Here is an 18,311-nt window from a genome sequence, read left to right on the forward strand (position 1 = left end):
AAAAAAAACTTCATCAAGAAGAAAAATAAGTTTCTGGAACATCCTAGAATCTTCTTGAAGGAATCAATATGCTTTTTTCATTATTGGAAGAAATTTTCCGGAACTAAAATAAGGAAATGAATATATTCTAGGACATATTTCGAAGGAAGGACAGGCGTATTTCAAAACTTTCCATAATAAATTAAATATTCGCAAACTTTTTGTTTCGAATTAAAGGAAATTTCTATAACTTTCGTGGGCGAAGAAGTTGGAGAAGAGGAACAAGAAGAAGATAAAGATACGCATGTTTTTCTCTGATGCAGGAAATACTAAAAATGTTCGTGAATTTTCGATAAATAATGGAATAATAAGAAGCTTTCTGTTTCTAATTTAAAAAAAATAAGAACATTCCTGTACGAATCAGGAGATGAAATCGAAGATTCATGAACATTCTCGAACATTCTTCGTAGGAATCAAACCAAACATACATGTTTGGTATTTTCACAAGTAATAGCATATTTAAAAACTTTCTGTTTAGAATTCGGAGAAGTTTTTGGAGCATTACATTGCAAAGAGATTAAGAGGAAGGAAATTCTAGAACACTTCAGAGGAATAAATATGGTTTCTGAATAAAGTTGTAGATAAGCAAAAAATGCATACCAACATTTTTAAGCCATCGTCATAATTCTCGGGATTGTGAAAACGTGGCTAGCCACGTCGGGTCAGCTAGTTGGGTACCGTAAAACGGGGTATCATTGATCAGCGGGGTAACATTGATCGGCTTGACCGACCTCATGAAATGTTCAAACAAGCATTTTATATTGAATCAGTTTCTGCTATCGAATGGTATATCGCTATCTGCTATTATTTAGCTATTGAATGACATGTAATTTATGAAAATTGAATTTCATAAACATTGAAATAAATCGATTTTTCCATAACTGTGTTTCGTAACGCAATGAGATACATTGACAAACATTCATGCATGGCATGAATACTAGATAAAATATGAGGATCGAAATCACTGTATTACGTCAATATGATATCCTAGAGTTGGATTTAATAACCAAAACATCTATGAAAATGCTACTGTTCAATAAAATATACGATTTATTAAAAGTAGGCTATCAATTCCTTAAGCCATTGCCTACCTTTAGGCGTTATTCGCGATTTGGAGGATTTTGATCCTAAAATATCTCAAAAAGTACATAACTTGTAAGAATTTGGACAACATATTCGAAATCAGCGACCCCGAATTTAGTAAGAAAAGGGTATTTTTAACACAAGCGAACTTAGATCACTAACATGATCAATGTTACCCCAAATCAACAAAATCAAAAATTAGATTAAAAAACCTATTTAAACATGTTTTAAAGTTTTGTAATACTTTTTCGAGTAGCTTAACACAAACTCAGAGGGCCAGTACTCGTTTCAAAAATATGAAACATGTAACGTTTGCTAAAACAAGAGAATTATTCAAGAAATATCGAAAATTCTGATCGATGTTACCCCGGATTACGGTATAGGTTTTTCTTATTACAAAATTTTCGGCGATATCTACGAGAAAAAATGTCTCTAATAAGTACCCAATATTCATCATAAGGACTGTATCGTTAATTATGAATACACCTTTGAGGCCCTGTATTAAAAAGACTAAGTCTTATTTTGACAACTGCTGTGTGTTTATGTGTTGCTAGCGTTGTAAACAAAACATAACCTTCATTAAAAGTTAAAGTTTTTCCACAGACAAACAGACGTAACACTTCGAACATTTTTTCGATTCAAATCATAGTCATGGAAACATATTACCCGTTGCAAGAAAATAGAGAGCGAAAAAGGTGCAAAATCGCTAATAGACCTCCGCTGGTAAGTTTATTCGTTATGGTGTCTTCTACAATAAGTGCGCGAATTGGCCAAGGAATACTGCGCCGAAAACACCGAAATGATTTTTCTTACAGGCGGAGATGTATGGGCGCTTGCGCGTACAAATTTTCGCGCAACGTATAATATTCGCCCAATTCTAAAAGGACTAAGTTTGGCCGACCATCAACTAGGTGGCGGTAGTGAGCAAACGTCAAACTGGAACAAAAACGATGCGAGCGCCACGGGTGGGCAGTTGGCCAACTATCATATTTTGAAAAAGACCGATAAATCGGTCTACGATGGGAACTATCACAGTGTTACGTCTGTTTGTCTGTGGTTTTTCCTCAAGTGGAGCAACGTGAGTGTTTACGGATGAGAAGCGAAAATCGATTGTCACCAGGTACTGCTATGAAAAATGATTATCGCTAAGAAAATTATCAAAAGTTGGAGGTATTAGCGTTTTTTCTGTCCAAAATGCTGTCAAACGATTCGGTATGCATAACACACTGATAGACTCACCCGGACGCGACAGAAAACCAGGTGCGTCAAAGTCAAATTTGGACAGCAAAATTTGCAAAATCTTCAAAAGAAAAAAGGAGGTATTCATCATAGATTGCACAAAAAAGTATGGAACGACTATTGGTATGGTTCAGCGCGCCAAGGAGTGTAATTCCCTGAAGACTTACCCAAAACAGAAATGTCCAAAAAACAGTCAAATTCTGGCGGATTATGTGAAAACTCGGGCTCGGAAACTGTACGACTTTGTCTTGAGCAAAAATTACATGTGCATAATCATGGATGATGAAACTTGTGTTAGATTGGACAACAACGCACTTCCAGGGGCACAGTTTTTCACTGTGAAGCGTGGCACTTATGTTCCGAATTCGGAGAAATCGATTTTTTGCAAACAAAACGTTGGGAAAATGTATTAGTTTGGCAAGCAATTTGTCAAAGTGGTATGAAATCGTCACCTTTCTTCACCGTCCCAAGTATGAACGTCGAAACATACCGGAAGGAATGCCTCCAGAAACCAATTCTGCCACTTATCTGAAAGCACACAGGTCCTACATTATTTTGATCGGATTTGGCATCCTTCCACTATGCGCGTGACACCTTTGACTGGTATGAAGAAAACAATGTCCAATTTGTTTAAAAGACAATGAACCCTTCAAATTGCCCGCAAATTAGGTGCATTAAGAAGTATTTGGCTTTGATGAAAGGGAAACTACGGCAAAAGGATAGAGGAGCAGCGGACGTCATCAAATTCAAGAAAAACTGGGCCAACCCAAGCAAAACCATCGACGGAACGGTTGTCCAAAACCTTATGAAGAACACCAAGAAGAAGGTGCGAGAGCTGGCAAGATCCACGAAAAATTAAATATAAAATGATACCATGGGCTTTTCTGATGGTCAATAAACAATGTAATTGAATTTAACCCGGGAGCGGTCGCGTCGTGTACTGAGTACACGCACCATGAAAAATACACGCTTGTGATACAGAGCGTGAGCGTGGCGCCGTTGTAGGTAGTCAAAGACGCGACTGCTCGAGGGTTAATTTACAAAACAAATAAAACATTTTCAGATACAGCAATTTTCAGGTGTACTCATAATTGGACTGTATCGTTAATTAGGTAAAAGAGTATTAATCGAAATTGATGTCACACTCAACTCTTTTCGTTAAGGGATCTAGTTTTGCCTGACAAAGAATAAATCAGAACTTTTCAATCAAAATCTTTTTAGCAATTTAGTTGAATACCATAAAACCTTAAACTTTCTAACTTGCACATGAATAACATGCACTGAACTAACGACCATACCAAACATTGATCACTTGATTCAAACCCCGAACAGAGAAAATAAAATGTTTTCTTATACACATATAATAACAAAATTATGCTGTAAAAAACTTGAACGATTTGATGGAATACTATTTTATATGTAATGAAATATGTTATTTTACATGGTGATCGACAGACAGTATGATACATTTTTATTAAGTCTGGTCCATCAAAATGCATGTCATGTGAAAAAGCATTGAGTTATGTTTAAAAACAACAACATATTAACGCATTTTATATTACCTACTAGCATTCCCAACACATTAAATCCGCATTGCTTTCCATACACAACGAGCGTAATCATAAAATCCATACCCGACAAGCATTCTCTTGCGTTTTCTTGCGATCACATGCGTCGAAGCAGCTCCATCGCATCACCGCACTCATCGCAACTCATCTACTATGTACGGTTCATGCGTTCTGCATATAGTTTCCACAGAGTGTGCTTCGACGCTTATCCGATCTCTTATCTCTTTGCATCGCACCTCAGCCACTATGTGCTCAACGTTACGCTTCACGATACCTACTTATTGTCATCTATCGTCGTCGGTCGGTTGTACTACACACATGTTACGTCGAGCGAGCCTCTGATATGCCGGTGAACCGCGCGCCGCGGCATTGTTGCACGGCAGCAACCCTCAGTGCCGTTCGTTCTTCCACGCGCGCCGCAGATCTGAGCCCTCAGCAACGGTCTGCGGTCGCGGTGGCGGCGGCAGTCAGTGACGGTGTGCTGTGAGTGGACAAGCGAGCGCGGTGTGGCCGGTGGATCGATGGCGTTAGAAGTACGTGTTAGTCTCGATTTAGCCACGGCAGCCGTCAGTCACGGTGGTGCTTGCCATTCGTAGTGCCCGGTATTCTTCTCTCACGCTCATATTGAGCGAACGCGAGTCGCGACCCGCCAAGCTCACACTACAATCAGTAGTGGGTGAAAGAATTCGACATCGGTGGACAACTACGTACGAGCATGGAAAGGTAGTGGAAAGAGTCGGCGTTTCTAGTGTCCACCCGTCCGTCCCTTCCGAGGCGGGCGAGGTGTGTAACGTGGAGTAGCGTTCAAGGTCATCTGGATGATCACAACGGTTAAGCGTTGTCGGTTAGGCTTTTTATTCCATTTGGCAGCAGTTTGTGTTTTGATGAATTTTCGAAAGACGTCCAGCAGAAATTGATTAGCACTCATTTATCACAGGAGCACATTAGCCGAGGGGTTCGGAATTGTCACGTCGATAAATCTCGCTGTCGTGTGAATTAATCATTCACGAAAAAGTCAAATGCGCTAGAAGAGACGAAACCAACAACTGACTCACCCAGGTCTCTCTTTTTGGTACTCTTTTTTGCAGGTGGTGGTTTCGAGATCCTGCCGCAGTCAGTAGCAGAACAGCATTAAGATACGCGAGCTGCAACGAAACGTATCTCCAATGAACGAAGCAAGTTTGGTACCCGGAAAGAAAGAACCGAAACGAAAGTGCAAATCAAGTGCCGTGCAAACGAAGCTTTAGGTGAAGAACGAAGATATCTCATTTAGTGCAAAGTGTGTATGTGTGCAAAGCATTACAAAAAGTCTGAATCAAAAGCAACGAATCATACAAATCAAATCCAACAGAAATAGAAGAAAATGTATCCACCGATTTTAGTGTTAGTTTTAGCTTTAGTGACCTTCTCGAAGCAGACGCTCTCAGTAGAGACGCTGCTCCAACTGGACTCCATTGACGACGGTGATGGCGATGTGGGAGTCGGTGGAGGGGGAGGAGATATTTCTAGTCCACTGTACGAAGACGAAAGTTACGGTCCGGATCCGGAAGAGGACCGTAACCTCAACAATTACCAACAGCCAGCAGTTCTGCTGGACGACGTGTACTATAAAGTGACGCCCGTGTCGGGTGAAGAAAGTGACAAAACCTCTGTGAGTTCTACGACCACTACCCTTAGTACTCCTCATGAGTCTAGTGAAGAACAACTTTTGCCGACAGAGCGCAGTGCAAGTATGACGGGAAGCAATAGCTCCGAAGATCACATAACCGACAGTGATGGCAAAGTCAGTGTCGCGCAGCCGTTCATAAGCGATGGCCTACAGGAGCCAACGTCGAACCGAAGCCGCAGTTTGGATCATGATACCGCCGATTCTCTGCAGTCTTCGACGGTGCTGGAAACTAGTCTAGCTAGCAACTTCTTGTACACCAGCAGCCTTTACAATGACAGCTACCACTATCATCCGGACAGTACGGATGATAGCATTTCCGAGCGGACTTCTGACGACCCATTGGACAGCGTTGAAGAGGACCCGCAGTCCCTAGCGACCACGACGGCCATATCACCCCTGGCCATTCCGGATGACGTATCCGGACCGGTCATTACGCCCACGAAGCCCCATTTTGATGAAAGCAAAATCTCCAAGAGCGAGCTGCTGGCACGGATGATTGCGGACAAAAACCTACGGTTGCCGATTGCCATCCTGATGGACACCTGTAACGAATCGCTCAGTTATTCGAAGAAGGTCTTCGACGCGTCGCTCGTGCCGAGGAGTCCCCTGGAAGCGATCTTGATGCGGTATAATAGCACCGGTAAGTATATTAGTTCACCGCACATGCTTCTCCGTAGAATAATATATTTCTATACTGCTGTGTGCAGTATGCTTGTCCCATGTTCAAAGTAATTTCCATAGAACATTGGACAACTATGCGTACACGGCAGTATATCTGATCGAAGTTTTTATACGGCAAATGAGACATTAAGCAATAGTTGGTCTCAACACCGCACCGACCAAAGTGGATTAGGTGATATTTTGAACAACTAGAGAAAAGCATAGGAATTCGACAACTTCGAACTTTTCGACACTATTTTAATGAAGGTGTTTGAACTATAGTATTTCAGAAAATAAAGCGGTTTTGTACATCCCAAGTGTTTGCAGAACAACAAATGAAAAACACATGGTCCTGTCAACATTTTTTTGTCTCAAGAGCAAACTTCTGTGTCTTTGATAGATTTTGGGCCGCTGAATCCGAATCCCGGCTCAGATTTTCTCCAGCACGTCACAATTTTGAGCTAAACCTCAATTTATAGGGCAAAATATGCGATTTTGGGCATTTTTGATTGCAAGTTATTAAGCATGGGAATATTTTTTTGAGGCAATCAAAACAGTATTTATCACTTCTAACTATCTAACAGCGTTGGGTCACGACCCACTGGTGAGTCACGGGATGATTCTTGGTGGGTCGCAAAAGTTTTAGTGATACTGTTAAGAAAATACCAACCCTTGTTATGGGTATAAATATTTGTTACAATAATAAGACAGAATAATTGTTCAAAGTTTAATATACGTGCATTCTTTGTGTTACATGTTGAATTTTAACTTGTAAATATTCCCCTTGTAATAATAAACATTTATAGGGTTCTGGCAGAATAGCGGCCCATGAAGTGCAATCCTGTTTCGATTGCCAACATTTAGGCCATTTTTGGCCGCGATTAAATACAAGAGAAGTAAACCTTTCCCTGGCACGGAATTCATGTCATAGAACTCTAGGTATGAAACCCGAAACGGGATGCCCGATTAGGATTAGTTTTCCTAGACAAAATCAAGCTGTGAACACATTTGAACTATCACAACTAATATCTTGATCCCTGTTCTGATCAGAGGTAAAAGGAATAGATCCTGGAAAATGAGTTTCCATCATTAATTCCAAAGTTTCTTGAGTATTTACAGTAAAAGACCCGTTCGTCCTTTTTAGTGTTCCGAGACCATTAGCATGATCTATCGAGAGAGCTTTTTGAAGTCTTGCAGTTTCAGGGGCACTTTCTATGCCTTCGCACATGTGTCTCCAATTTTTCCGCTTTGATCTTCTTTTTTCTCTATTATAATTAGTTAAGGCTTCTCTGTAGGGAGACCAGTTCAATGTAAGTTTAGCTCGATTAAACTGTTTACGAGCACATTTTCTTAGTTTTTCCAATCTTTGATTCCACCAGGGAACATCTCTGCTACTGGAGCGTTCCTTTGATGGACAGCTTTCATTGTAAGCATCTATAATTGCTGTAGTTAAGCAGTCAACTGCCTTTTCAAGTTCAATACTTGTGACTATAGTATCAGAAATGAGTTCACTCTGGTTTAGTATTCGGGCATATTGCTCCCAATTTGTTTTCCGAGGATCTCTATAAGTTTCCCTTAGTATTTCCTTTGAACCAAATTTAAATAAAATTTGTCTATGATCTGACAATGAAATTTCGTCAGATACCTGCCAATTTTCTATACTACTTGATAGAACTGAATTACAAAGAGTTAAGTCCAGCACTTCTTCTCTTATAGCATTGACAAATGTAGGAGAATCACCCCTATTGCATATATCGATATTGTTTTGAGTTATGAAATAAAGGGTTAAAATACCTGGTAATAAACAACGAACAACAACAATCAAAGAGAAATGGCACGGTCACGTCACGGTAGAACGTTACAACGTTATGACTATTTGCTGGTCAGATTTGTCACTACAACTCATAAATACGACAGTAAACGTTATAACGCTAATAATTCTCATTTTGAACAAGCTTTTCCAATAAAAGCTAAATGTTCAACAGATCATATTCGTTGCAAATTTTACAAAGAATCCGAATATGAAAAAATATTCGAGGTTTTTGGTCGACGTCGTACACGGTAGAATGTGCCAATATTAAACGTATACTACAGGATAGATATTTGTTTTTTTACAAAGATACAGTAGTGACAGCATGGAACTTGTTTACATGTTCACAATTGAGTTTGTTCATATAGAAAATTTTAGTTGATTGAGGATCCCCTGTACTTTACAATACTGCTTTACATCAAATGCGTTTCTACTCAGGGATTATGCATTGGTTAATACGTTAATGCATTGGGGGTGATAGATTGTGTGATAGATAACTGTGAAGGCTTGTAATTTTTGAATTTAGTGTATATTTTAGCATGGCTGTTTCGACACAAATCTTCCTCATATCAATAAAAGAGAATTTCTATTGACTACAACTGTCACTTGTCAATCAAAGCTAGTGTGAGAATGCATTATTTCTCTGAAGCAAATGGCCAGTAGGAACGAGGTAACTTTATACTGGGTGCCCGGCTATTGTGGAATTCTAAAAAATGAAAACGCCGACAATTTAGCCAGACAGAGTGCGGTATCAAGCTTTATAGGCCCTAAACCTTTCTGTGGAGCTCCTGAGTGTGCTCTTCGGATGAAACTAAAAACTTGGGAAATATTCACGGTAGAATATAATTGGAATGCCACGGATACATCCAAGCAAGCGAAAAGGTTCATAAAACCCAGTGCAGAAAAAGTGTTGTCCCATCACATATTGGCGGTACTTGGTAAAAGGTTTCTAGAGCCCTTGGAAATTTGGAGAAGTAATCCCAACAGGGTAATAAACTTTATAAAACGAGTTGTGCCTAGTTGGGATCAGGTGTTGCATCAACCAGTGTCCATCACAGCTCAATTGTGACAGGACATTAGACAAGCATCAGATTTAATATGGGTCATACCACAATATTCCTGAATAATGGACGCAGTGGTTAAAAGACTCTACAGATGAGGAAAAAACCTACAACTGAATATGTCTGTTTCGTTTACAGTTTTCAAGAGGTTTCCTGGAATTGTATATTTCTATATTTGATCAAAGAAAGCTCTTATAAACTGAGGCATTAAAAAAAACTGGTCTTAACACCGACCATATTAACATCGACGCTATTATGATACAGATGTTTAATTACATATAAGAGTTATAATATTTCAGAATTTTTTATGTACCCAGTGTTTGCGGAACACACTTGACACCGACCAATTACAGGTTAATGGTTCATCAAAGTTACTTGTGTTCATGCTCCAAAGTTTTGTTGAAGATAGTCATACTAAAATAAGCTCCTTTTTTCTATTTATTTTTTATTTAGGAGCAGGGAAAAGCCCGTTTGAGTAGAGCAATCATGTTAGCTCTTTCTCAAATGGACGCAAAACCACCTCATCTTTTCTCATCACCAGAAATAATATAATCCAATTGATGAACAAAAAATGATTTAACTTAACATTAACATTATAAATTACTTAAACTATTCACACAGCCCAACAAACCTAACTAACTAGTACAAAAACAACACTAAAAAGCCTTTTAGGGGTGATACACAAATTATATCACGCAAAAATCGACCTTTTTCAACCCCCCTCCCCTCTATGTCACACTTTTTGTATGGGACCTCAATATTTTTTGTAAGGGTCGTCACGTCCTGCAAAACCCCCCCTCCCCCCTAAAGCGTGACATAATTTGTGTACGACCCCTTAGTTGTTCAGCGAAACTGAATAAAATCGAAAACATGGAAACACCGGTTGAACTTACGAGACATACTAACGATTGGCTCATTATAAGCATAATTAGTACGTGAAGCAGGTAAACAACGACGACGGATATCAATATTCAAAGAATTTAATACACAAGATCAATCTATACGAGACAGTAAGACATTTGCGACAAAACATGCTTTAAAGACTAAATAGTGGGAGATCTTTGTTTGTTCTTAAATATGTAGAAAGGATCCCGAAAGTAGATAGAGATATACTAAGTAAGAGGAAAAGGGTTCCTAGGGATTAAATACGGAAACGGTAACTATTAGGTCAGATATAATTTATTAGAACACCGGCTTCAGATGCACGTTATCCACCATTTTGGACATCTAGTTTCAACAAGGTTATGTTTTGTAGCTTCACGTTAGTAAAATAACTGCCATAAGTTGAACTGCTGTCTAGTTAATGAATTTGAAGTCGATCGAGAATAATCTTACCCCTGATTAAACTTAGGATTGGCGATCAAATATATCCGAGACTGTGTATAAAACCACAAACAAACATACGCAACTCTATTGAAATGCGCTCAACACATGCATTTAACAACGAATTAAAATTTCATTTGATTTCCACGATCCTTTTATTTCTGGACAACTAGCATCGTTCAGCGCCAGTTGTGTTTTACGTCGGCGGGTCTAGGAGCTAAGCCTTAAATTCCGACCCCAGAGCCACCACGGCCCATATAGCCGAGGCGGTAAACGCACGGGTATTCAGCATGACCATGCTGAGGGTGACGGGTTCGATTCCCGGTCGGTCCAGGATCTTTTCGTAAAGGAAATTTCCTTGACTTCCTTGGGCATAGAGTATCTTCGTGCCTGCCACACGATATACACATGCAAAATGGTCATTGGCAGCGGAAGCTCTCAGTTAAAAACTGTGGAAGTTGCTCATTGAACACTAAGCTGAGAAGCAGGCTTTGTCCCAGTGAGGACGTTACGCCAAGAAGAAGAAGAAGCCACCACACCTGGGACCCTACATATTGAACCCATCAACACATGGGCCGGGACTTACGGCTTTACTTCCTATCCGAGGGAAGACGTGATCACGGATTTTATGTCTCAGAAAATCCAATCGGCGTCGACGGGAATTTAACCCCGACCGACTGGGGTGAGAGGCAACCACGCTTACCACTACACCGACTCCAGGATCCTTCTACCAGAAGCGCAGATTTTCGATCACGTTACTGGTGTACACGTTACTGAATGATGCAAACGAAAATTACAAGTAAACTTTGTGTCAGTGTGTGTTAAGTAAACGTCGAATCGCAATCTATCATGGCCGACAGTGTAGCGTGCGGTTCTACCGATAGATGACAGAGTGTTCACAAAAAGTCATCGGGCAAATCTTTTAATTAATTTTCTGAAAGAAATACGTTTGTTTCTCTGTGATAAAACCATTCAATATAGCCCAGGAAAATGTAAATGTTTTAACAGAGATGATTGCACTTCATACGGTGTTCACAAATATTGACTGACATTTATTCGATTGACAAACAATTATTGAGCTGCTACCAATGAATATGCAAGGATATGAATAACAAAAAAAAACGTAAGTTGGACAACAGCGCATCTGTTTCAATATTTTCTGCACTGGTTCCGATTGTTGTCTAATGCAAAGGGCCTGTGAAAAAATAAAACATGAGCGTTATGAACGAGAGCGTTATGAATGAGAGAGAAACCAAAAAGATCATATATTATGCAGATGGGACCGATTAAAATGTTTGCACAGTATTGAAGGATATGTGCTGCAAAAAACATCGAGTAAAATAACAATGGACAAAGGTTACGAGTAAAACCGAAATAAATCCTAGTTAACTAAAATGCATAAAGAAATTGAAGGACTCTTTAAATGATAATGTACGATCCAATATCAACGTATCTGAGAATTGCTTATGATGTTACTTTTAAAATAAGATTAAGTTTCCGCGTCAAATAGTTTCCCAGAATCAGAAAGGAATGAAGGGGTATTCCCAAGCAACACGAGTTGTTTCAAAGCCAGTAACAGCAACCAATTGTTTCTTCTTTGAAACCCAGAAACCCAGATCGTTATGCAACTTGAATGAGAGGGAATGATAAAAAAATGAAATTAAAAAAAAAAACAGATTTTGTCCAGACTCGAACCATGGACACTAGGACAGGAGTATTAACTACTCACCTTACATACTACACCAAACGCTCTGTGAGAGAATTGCTGCTCAACACGCCATAAAAGCTACTGAAGTTAACTTTTACTTCATTGCATGCACCTTCTTTGTCACAAGTTAAAGTACTGTCAAAATGAAAAGACGCGCAAATTTTTCGCAATACATCTGAACAAACAAACCAGAGTTAGCTGTTGCATGACTGTAACATAGCACATATAATGCAGGCTGACTGTTTTATCACTTGTGAGGAATATGTAAGCTCCGCCTCCACGAATCGATGTCAAACACGAAGTATTTGGTGATTTCTATGAAACAAAGCCGTAACTTTAGAAAATTCGAAGTTTATATGCAACTCAATCGACAAGATGGAAGTTTTGTGTGCTTTCAGTGCTACTCATTTAGACCAAAGCAAAGAAAGCCACATTTTGGATGATGTTGCAGGTGATGATTGGGTTATAAGAGAATGCCATAAAAGCACTTAATCACCTCATTTCATAAGAGGAAGTAATATCACGCTCTTACAGAAGGAGCGGAAACGCACAACAACAGAACGTGCCCGACCGACCAAGCAAAAAATGTGCATTCCCTAGCATGTCTCCCGGTCCATCGCGCTCATGAGCTACTGACCAGAACTGTGTCGAAGTCAACACAGTACAGTGGGCCAGCAGTTCTGTTGCTCTCAAGTCCTAAATACAACAAACAAACAATTTTCAAGTCCGCATAATCGCTCACAAACTGACCGCCATCCTCTGCTGCGCCGTGTTAGGTACCTATATACAATTCTATATCTACCTGTTGCGGCTATGGCACACGCTGACACACAAAACATATGGGTTAAATGTCGCAATCTGACATTGAGGCGCGCGTGAAGGCCCTCGCTCTTGGCCCCCTCTAGGCGATGTCTAAATAGTTGTCAGGTAGTAAGTAGTCAGGCCGGAAAGGTCGCCTAGCCACTACCACCACCGTCCAATCGTTCCGTTATTAACACCAAATTACTCGAGTCATCGAGTCGTTAGGATTTGTGAGAACTAAGCTAACTTTTCCATGAAACAGCAATAAAACTTCATGCAATAGTAGAATAGAATATTTCGCAGGAATACCTTGACATTTGAAAAACTTAGAACAAAACAAGTTAAATACAAACCAATTATGTTGCTCCATACAGGATAGTGTGGTTCCAATTGACAACAAAATATCAGAACCAACAACCGATCACGAGAAGATGTCCTTGCACTTGATCGCTACGCCATATGGAACAAAATCCTTAGAGATAGAGCACTTGCCTTGCAATCGATCTTGATCGTTTAGCTGACCAAATTACCTTCCTCGGTAGTCGTCATCAGAAACTAGTTCAATTCTGTGGTGATCCTATAGCGGAAATTCGAATGGAGGATGAAGGGTGGTGTATCAATCTGCAACTCGATTGCTTCCAAGATATGGATATGTATGGGGGCCGGCGAGGGGCATATAGGCAGAATGGGCGAACGGGGGGTTCAAACCGGTTTAATTTCATTTCAACGGCTGCGACGATGACAACAATTTAGAGCAGTGGTTTGCAAACTTTGAATGCGGCTGGTTATTTGCATTTTAGCCGCTGTATGTATTCAGCGTTAAAGTTTTGATGATGATTAACCTGGGCTTGTTAGGGGAATATCTGTAAATAAAAAGAAAATCGGGTTAAGTACGGTTCCAATTCCACTAAGAATTTGCATCCTTTGACAGATACGTATTTCGACCTCAACTGTAAGGTCGTCTTCAGTGTCTTGTACTTGACTCGACTGCTCGAGTCGAGTCAAGTACAAGACACTGAAGACGACCTTACAGTTGAGGTCGAAATGCGTATCTGTCAAAGGATGAAAATTCTTAGTGGAATTCAAAGGAACCGTACTTCCGATTTTCTTTTTAGTTAAAGTTTTGCCAGGGATGCATATGGACCTCGGATCCTTCATTGTCATTTAACACTACAGAAATAAAACTATTTGAGAACCACTGACACGGTAGATGGACCTATACCTCACTTGCCCGGTTCGACATGGTTTTAAATAAGCTGTTTGATATTTGAGCCGGGGAAAGAATCGGGAGAGGAAATCTGCGTTTTTAATTATATGTGGTTTTTATAATCCTGCCGCCGCGGTTGAAAGCGAAAAAGTGATCACAATAGACGATAATAACCGCAGATCGCGACGAACCTGCTCCAAAGTTGAACTTGAACCGAGCGAGGGATCCAGAGTGCGTCAGCTGCTGTGTCAGTGCGAGCGATCGGCGAGAGTTGTTGACGTAAATGAATTTTGAAGGAAACCCGATGCATAGTGCGAAATGGTAACGTACCTGTTGAAAGTTGTTTTTAGGCGTGCTAACCAAAAAGGCAGTCAAAACAGCACTCTATTTATGTTCAGCATTCATCAAAATGATAAGATATTGTCTATCCGGTTTGGATCAAGACAGACATTCAATCAAAAATTGCATTTTTCTCACACAAATGTCGCAACATTTTCGCGACTGCTGCGCTGTGTTGTTGATGACAAGAAGGTAGATGCGCACTTCTTCCAAAATGATTCAGAAAACGTCAGGAATCGGTTTGGTGGCGAATCGACAATATATAAAATAACTAGGAGTTATGTAATGTTCTGTGTTATTGTTATTTTGTTCGTGTAGACCCATGAATAGATGTCTCGTTCTTACGCAAAACAACGTTACATAATTTGATAACTGTTTGGAATCAATGTCAAATGATTTGGTCTGAAAATTGAGTCGTCAACACACACAACATTCCAACAACTAATAACAACGAGATGAAGACCAAACACAGTTGAAACTAACTCAATACTCTTCATTTCCATTTCAACAGGCATCGCCAAGTCAACCAGCTTCCGGAACACTAAATCGCTCATGGATGCCATCAACTCACTGCAGCCGTCGTACGAAAACAGTGGCCGAGCATACTATGGTATACTGCGGACCTCCCAGGAAATTCCCTACGACAGTGCCATATTCCTGGCGACATCAAATACTGCCACCGACAAGGAACTTTCCCGTATGGCAGCCTTGACGTTACTCAAGAAACGAATTCGGGTAAGTAATCTGTCCAAACTGCCCTGCACAATTCACTCGAATATTCTAACTGTTTTAATCTTTCACCGTAGCTCTACGTGATCTGGTTCGGTGACGATGTGGATACCACCCTGTCAGATCAACACTTGGACAGTCAAACCGGACTTCACGAACTGGCCTACAAAACCGGAGGCCGCGTTATTCGATTCGAAATCGATCGGCATTTCGGCAACAACCCCGTACTGGTAAATGCGTACCCTTTGACATCTTCCACAACTACTACTAGGGCAACCCGGGGCCGCTAACACGTCCACGCTTAAAATCCACCGCCTAACAACCTGCCTCTACTTGGGACATTTTTCGAGTTTTGATCATCGATTTTCTCCTCCTGCTATTGGCCATTTTAGACCACCCTTGTGTCGGAGAGCGACCTCCACGGGCACCAGAGCATCCCGATCACGGTCGAGGAAGACATCAACAGTTTGTACTTCAAGCTACACGGAACACTGGACACGGCCACGCTGAGAACGCCAAATGGTGATTAGAACAATATTCAAAACAAAACTTGACATTAAAAGACGCTTTAAAGTGTGTGTGTATTCGTGCGCGATCCCAACTCATGTAATTTTGTCTGGACTTAGGCGCTGTAGATGTCGTAGATGGGCGACGATACAATCGAGTGTTCGCCGCTGGTCTATGACACCTACAATACCTTATATTCATTGTTATTGTATGTTCTCGTTTGTTACTAAACACACACATCCCAGAGTGACATGCCTTAATCGATAGGATATGAACAGTAAACAGTAAAGTAACAACAAGGCTGTTGTCCTTTTCATGTTGAAAAACCTTTGTAACCCTAGTAGCACAAAAGTATTACAAAAGTTCATGTAACTGTTATTTGACAAAATCCAGTCATATAAGAGTTACATAAATTTATGTGAAACATGTGTGCTACTTTGGAAATGCTCCTTGCTTGATATTCATGAAGTACACAAACAGAATACAAGCTACAAGTAAGTTACAGCAACTGATAACTGGTGAACAATATAATTCAAATCCACATTTAAATGTTGCCAATTGGATCAAAACATGTTATAACTGATAGTTATTGTTGGATGTACCAATATTCGAACAGATACCGAGTTGAGCATTTAGCATTAGGAATTGCCGTTTTTCATGCTGAGAAAGTTATTTACCAACTTTAGTTTAGAACGAATCAATCATAAAAACTTTCCACTCACAGATTATACATAACATTTGTGTAACGATAAACGATATCTTTGGTCATTCCGACCACTGTCACAATTGCTTCCCAAGAACATTGTCCAATATACGTTCGAGTTTGCAAGAAGGTTCATAGCAGGCTATCAAAAAATTAGAATGAAACTGATCACATTTATGGATCTTTACTAACATGTATCCCTTTCAAAATATGGGCTTCGTGGCAGAACATCGCCTAGGCGTTTCGTAAGCCTCGGAGTATGGGTTCGATTCTAGCTGTAGTCGGAGATACCTTTCCGTTAAACGAAAAATTCTCCACTTCCGCTGGACCACAGGGTGTTTCGTGTGTTGTCTATTGCCAAATGTTAGCCCGGTTGAAGATGGCACAATGTCATTTTAAACTTTGCATGTAAATGACGGAAGATCGCAAATGAAAGACAGGGTATTAATCCCAAATCGTGAACATTCCGTTGAAATTATCGAAATTTCACAGTTATAGATTTTCAATATTGAATGTTATCTACAAAAATATATAATAATATCATGAAATTTTAAAACTTTATTTAAACTTCTGGAGTTATAAACAATAATATGCTACTGTTCTCCGGAGAATATTGTAATTTCTGGCAGATTTGTATGAAGAACCCTATAGAACATGGGATGACTATGGGCAAACGTCAGTATTGAAGCAAAATAATTCCAGCTGAAACCTTGACGATCATCTACAACACATACCCTGGAAGGGAATTTAAATTATAATGACACAAAGAGATATACTTTCAATACCTTGGTTTTATCCGTGTGACAAAAGTTCAAAACAAAGTGAAATTCGAAACATACGTTTTCAATTGTTATAAGTTTTTCTTCGTAAAAGTTTTGTAATCCAGTATGCTCTTTCGGGCATCTGATATCTTTACCACAATCAACTTTTTTAATGTTGTAGACTATTCATTGAACGAAGTACTTCTACTTCTACGAAGGTTACTTCCCAATTCAGATAGAATTTGCTATACTGCAATTCCTCCTACCCAGCTTAGTGTTTACTAGCACTTACACAGTAACAAACTGAGAACATTCTTTGCCAATCTTTTTACTTTTGCATTCATATATTGCGTGACAAGCTTTTCGTGTCGCATTACTTTATCGTAATAAAGTTTATGACAACTTTGTAAGTCTAAATGAACATAAAAAATTACGGTAGAGCCACAGCTTAAAAAATAAACAAGCAGTATCGCCATTTGTTTCCGTGACGAAAATTCTAATAGATAACGCTGATAATCCACGTTATTTCACATAAAAGTAGTGACATCTCGTGTTTGGAATTCGCAGCTAATCTAAAGCTCAGACACAGCTCAATTTTAATAAGGTAAAACAAGGATGCTTCCAATCATCTGGTAAGAGTTAGGATCATTTGACTATAACTCATTTGTAAAGCGAAATATCAAAAGATGGCATTCGACAAACCTGTAGCGTTATTTTTCCTACGCATAATCACCAAGGAGGTGATGTTCTAGATCTAAGATTTTACAAATATTATTATTGCAAAAAATATGTTAACTGTGAGAAAAAATATTGGTCTGGCATTTCAGTACCACATCGTCGATGTTAGCTGATTCAATTGGTTCCTTGATCCATATTTTGTATAATGTAGAGAGTTATTACATATTAGGAAACCCTACATAAGTTAACCTTAAACCCGCAAAACATCAAGTACAAATTTTCATCTCTACTACCATCAGTAAAACAAAATTTGCTCAATCATTCATAAACATTCTATTGTAAATAACAACATCCTTCTTTTCATAACGATTCGGAAACCTAAACGAAACAATTTGTTTTACAATTAAATGTTTACCAATATCTGTT

General features: G+C 39.5%; 2 protein-coding genes across 3 annotated transcripts in view; one reads left to right on the forward strand and one right to left on the reverse strand.

The window, feature by feature from the left end:
* Positions 1–18,311, reverse strand: part of LOC109405198 (mucin-5AC) — a 173,124-nt gene that overhangs the window by 106,753 nt on the left and 48,060 nt on the right. The gene's annotated exons all lie outside the window — the stretch shown is intronic.
* Positions 1–18,311, forward strand: part of LOC109412872 (serine-rich adhesin for platelets) — a 101,247-nt gene that overhangs the window by 40,669 nt on the left and 42,267 nt on the right. Inside the window, exons 2-5 of the mRNA XM_029864510.2 lie at positions 5,018–6,238; positions 15,019–15,242; positions 15,314–15,466; positions 15,629–15,758. Of these exons, the coding sequence (XP_029720370.2) occupies positions 5,293–6,238; positions 15,019–15,242; positions 15,314–15,466; positions 15,629–15,758 (1,453 nt within the window). The 5' untranslated portion in view covers positions 5,018–5,292. The remainder of the gene's footprint in view (positions 1–5,017; positions 6,239–15,018; positions 15,243–15,313; positions 15,467–15,628; positions 15,759–18,311) is intronic.

The sequence above is a fragment of the Aedes albopictus genome, chromosome 1 (genome assembly GCF_035046485.1).
Source record: "Aedes albopictus strain Foshan chromosome 1, AalbF5, whole genome shotgun sequence".
In the NCBI taxonomy this organism is placed as follows: domain Eukaryota; kingdom Metazoa; phylum Arthropoda; class Insecta; order Diptera; family Culicidae; genus Aedes; species Aedes albopictus.